Genomic DNA, 2,401 nt, shown 5'->3' with positions numbered 1-2,401 from the left:
TTGGGTAAAGAATTGATGAGATGATAATGTGATCATTTCTGTCCTTTCATATTTCTTTAAAAAAATTTTAATACAACTGAATATTTTAACTGGCTGTTATGATTTTGTGATCCAATGTTGTATGTTAATGTTGTAATGCTGTGAAATGTTGTATGTTGATCTAATCCTTTTTCATCCAGCCATCAGATCATCATCCAGCCATCAGATCGTCATGTCAGCGGGAAACATCAGCTTTGCTAAGGACTTTTTCATTGTTGGTTTTCCTGGGCTTCAAACAGAATACTATGGCGCAGTGGCTGCTCTGCTGCTTTGTGTCTATGTTTGTATCTTAGTGGGGAATAGTCTATTTATAGCACTTTTTACTCTAGAAAAATGCCTTCATAAACCTATGTATTATATCATCTTAAACCTGTTTGTAAGTGACTTATTATTCAGCACAACTACCTTACCAAAAATTATTGCTAGGTACTGGTTCCAAGATGGTGGTATTTCATTTATTGGTTGCTTCATTCAGATGTATTTTGTGCATTATTTTGCATCAGTCAATTCTTTCATCCTGGCAGTTATGGCCTTTGATAGGTATGTAGCTATCTGTAATCCTTTAAGATATTCTAACATGATCACAAGGTTGAACATTTCCTGTCTTTGTCTGGCTGCATGGGTACTGACACATGCGTGCCCTTTAATGATGGCAATAAGGGCTTACCCTCTTCCTTACTGTGCAGGAAACACAATTATACACTGTAATTGTGATCATATTTCCATCACATCACTTGCATGCACCAACAGGGCACCATACAGTGTTCCAGCCTTTGTTTTTGCTATGGTCGTGCTGCTCGGTCCTCTGGCCTTCATACTTTTCTCTTACTGCGCCATCATTGTGGCAGTTTTGCGTATATCAAGTGGTCAAGGAAGACTGAAGACTTTCTCCACCTGCAGTCCTCAGCTCATCATAATTGCTCTCTATTTTCTACCCAGGTGTTTTATTTATTTGTCTAGCGTCATTGGTATCAACTTCAGCACTGATTTGCGATTAGTCATTATTATGATGTATAGTCTGTTTCCACCAATGATAAATCCCCTCATTTACTGTTTAAGAACAAAAGATGTCAAAGAAACGCTACTTAAAAGAATAAGAGTCTCAACAAAACCCTTATTTAGTCCAACAAAAGTAAATGTGTCCACTGTATGTGCATAAATTATGACAGCAGTCATATATTAGAAAAAACAACAACAAAATAATAGTATTTTTGGATGTCATGTAGCATACTGAGCTAGTGCAAATGGAGTCATAACATAGGAGACAGATATCTATTTTGGATATATACTGGATACAGTACGTAAAGTCTAAACTGAACTGAACTTGCTATAAAACTATACTTAAAAAACAAAGCAATGATTTTTGCTTGTACATGACTTGAGGTGTTATTCCAATTTTATTTTTTTAAGTAGTGTCTATATTTACACTAAAAATGTGAGTACATTAAAGTTGTACAATGTGTGGCCATTCAGCTTCATGCCAGAAGCTAAACAGATGCTGTGAAGACATATTTAATATCAGTGTTGGGAGTAACGCATTACAAAACTAATATATTACAGTAGTTTATTACTTTTTGCTGTAACGCGGTAATATAACACATTACTAATACAATTTGGGTAATAATATTACTCGTTACAATCTCAGTAACGCAAGTTACATCAACATATTTTAACTCAAAATTAATTTGTGAATTTAAAAAAAGTCTACAAATAAAATATTTTGTCTTCCTGTTGCTGGAATTCGATGGTTGTGATGACTGCAGAGACGGATTACATTTGTGAGATGGACGCACTCCTGTTATGGAGAAATAGCACGAGTAACTCCTGGAAACACCTGGACTGGTGCCACTAACACTAAACTAACGAAGAGAGCTGCAGAGTCGAGAAGAGAAAAAATGACGGATGAGTGCAGACAAGCAACAAAAAATAAGCTAAAATTGACAAAATCTGTTTTTATTAAATCATCGTCTGTATATAAAATTAATTAATACGCAAAATATATATGACATAAATAGCCCAATTATCAGATTTTCAAAACGAAAAGATTGAGTGACATGCTGCTGAGTTTGGTCATTTTTGTGTGGAGCGGCGCTCTACGAAAGTTCACGGAAAGGAAACCGAGATGACAGAAATAAAGTAAACACACTGCAGTTTTAAATGATCTGTATGTCATGAGTCTGGTCTGTGTTTTCTGTGTCTGTGTTTAAGGACTTTTATTTTGTAGTTTCTGTGCCCCATTGTTGACTGTCTCCCTGCCACTCTGCTCCCTTGTTTATCCCCATGGACACTCATTTGACCACACCCACCCCTCGTTAGTTACCACGGTTACCAATTAGATCATTACCTCTGCCCTGTGTATAAA

General features: G+C 36.1%; 1 protein-coding gene across 1 annotated transcript; it reads left to right on the top strand.

Annotated features, from left to right (window-relative positions):
- Nucleotides 1–211: 211 nt before the first annotated feature.
- Nucleotides 212–1,198, top strand: LOC141285099 (olfactory receptor 2AT4-like). Its single transcript, XM_073818149.1, has one exon. The coding sequence runs from the start codon at nucleotides 212–214 to the stop codon at nucleotides 1,196–1,198; it is 987 nt and encodes a 328-aa protein (XP_073674250.1).
- Nucleotides 1,199–2,401: the final 1,203 nt, after the last annotated feature.

The sequence above is a fragment of the Garra rufa genome, chromosome 14 (genome assembly GCF_049309525.1).
Source record: "Garra rufa chromosome 14, GarRuf1.0, whole genome shotgun sequence".
Lineage (NCBI taxonomy): Eukaryota > Metazoa > Chordata > Actinopteri > Cypriniformes > Cyprinidae > Garra > Garra rufa.
This window is presented reverse-complemented; position numbering and strand designations above follow the sequence as displayed.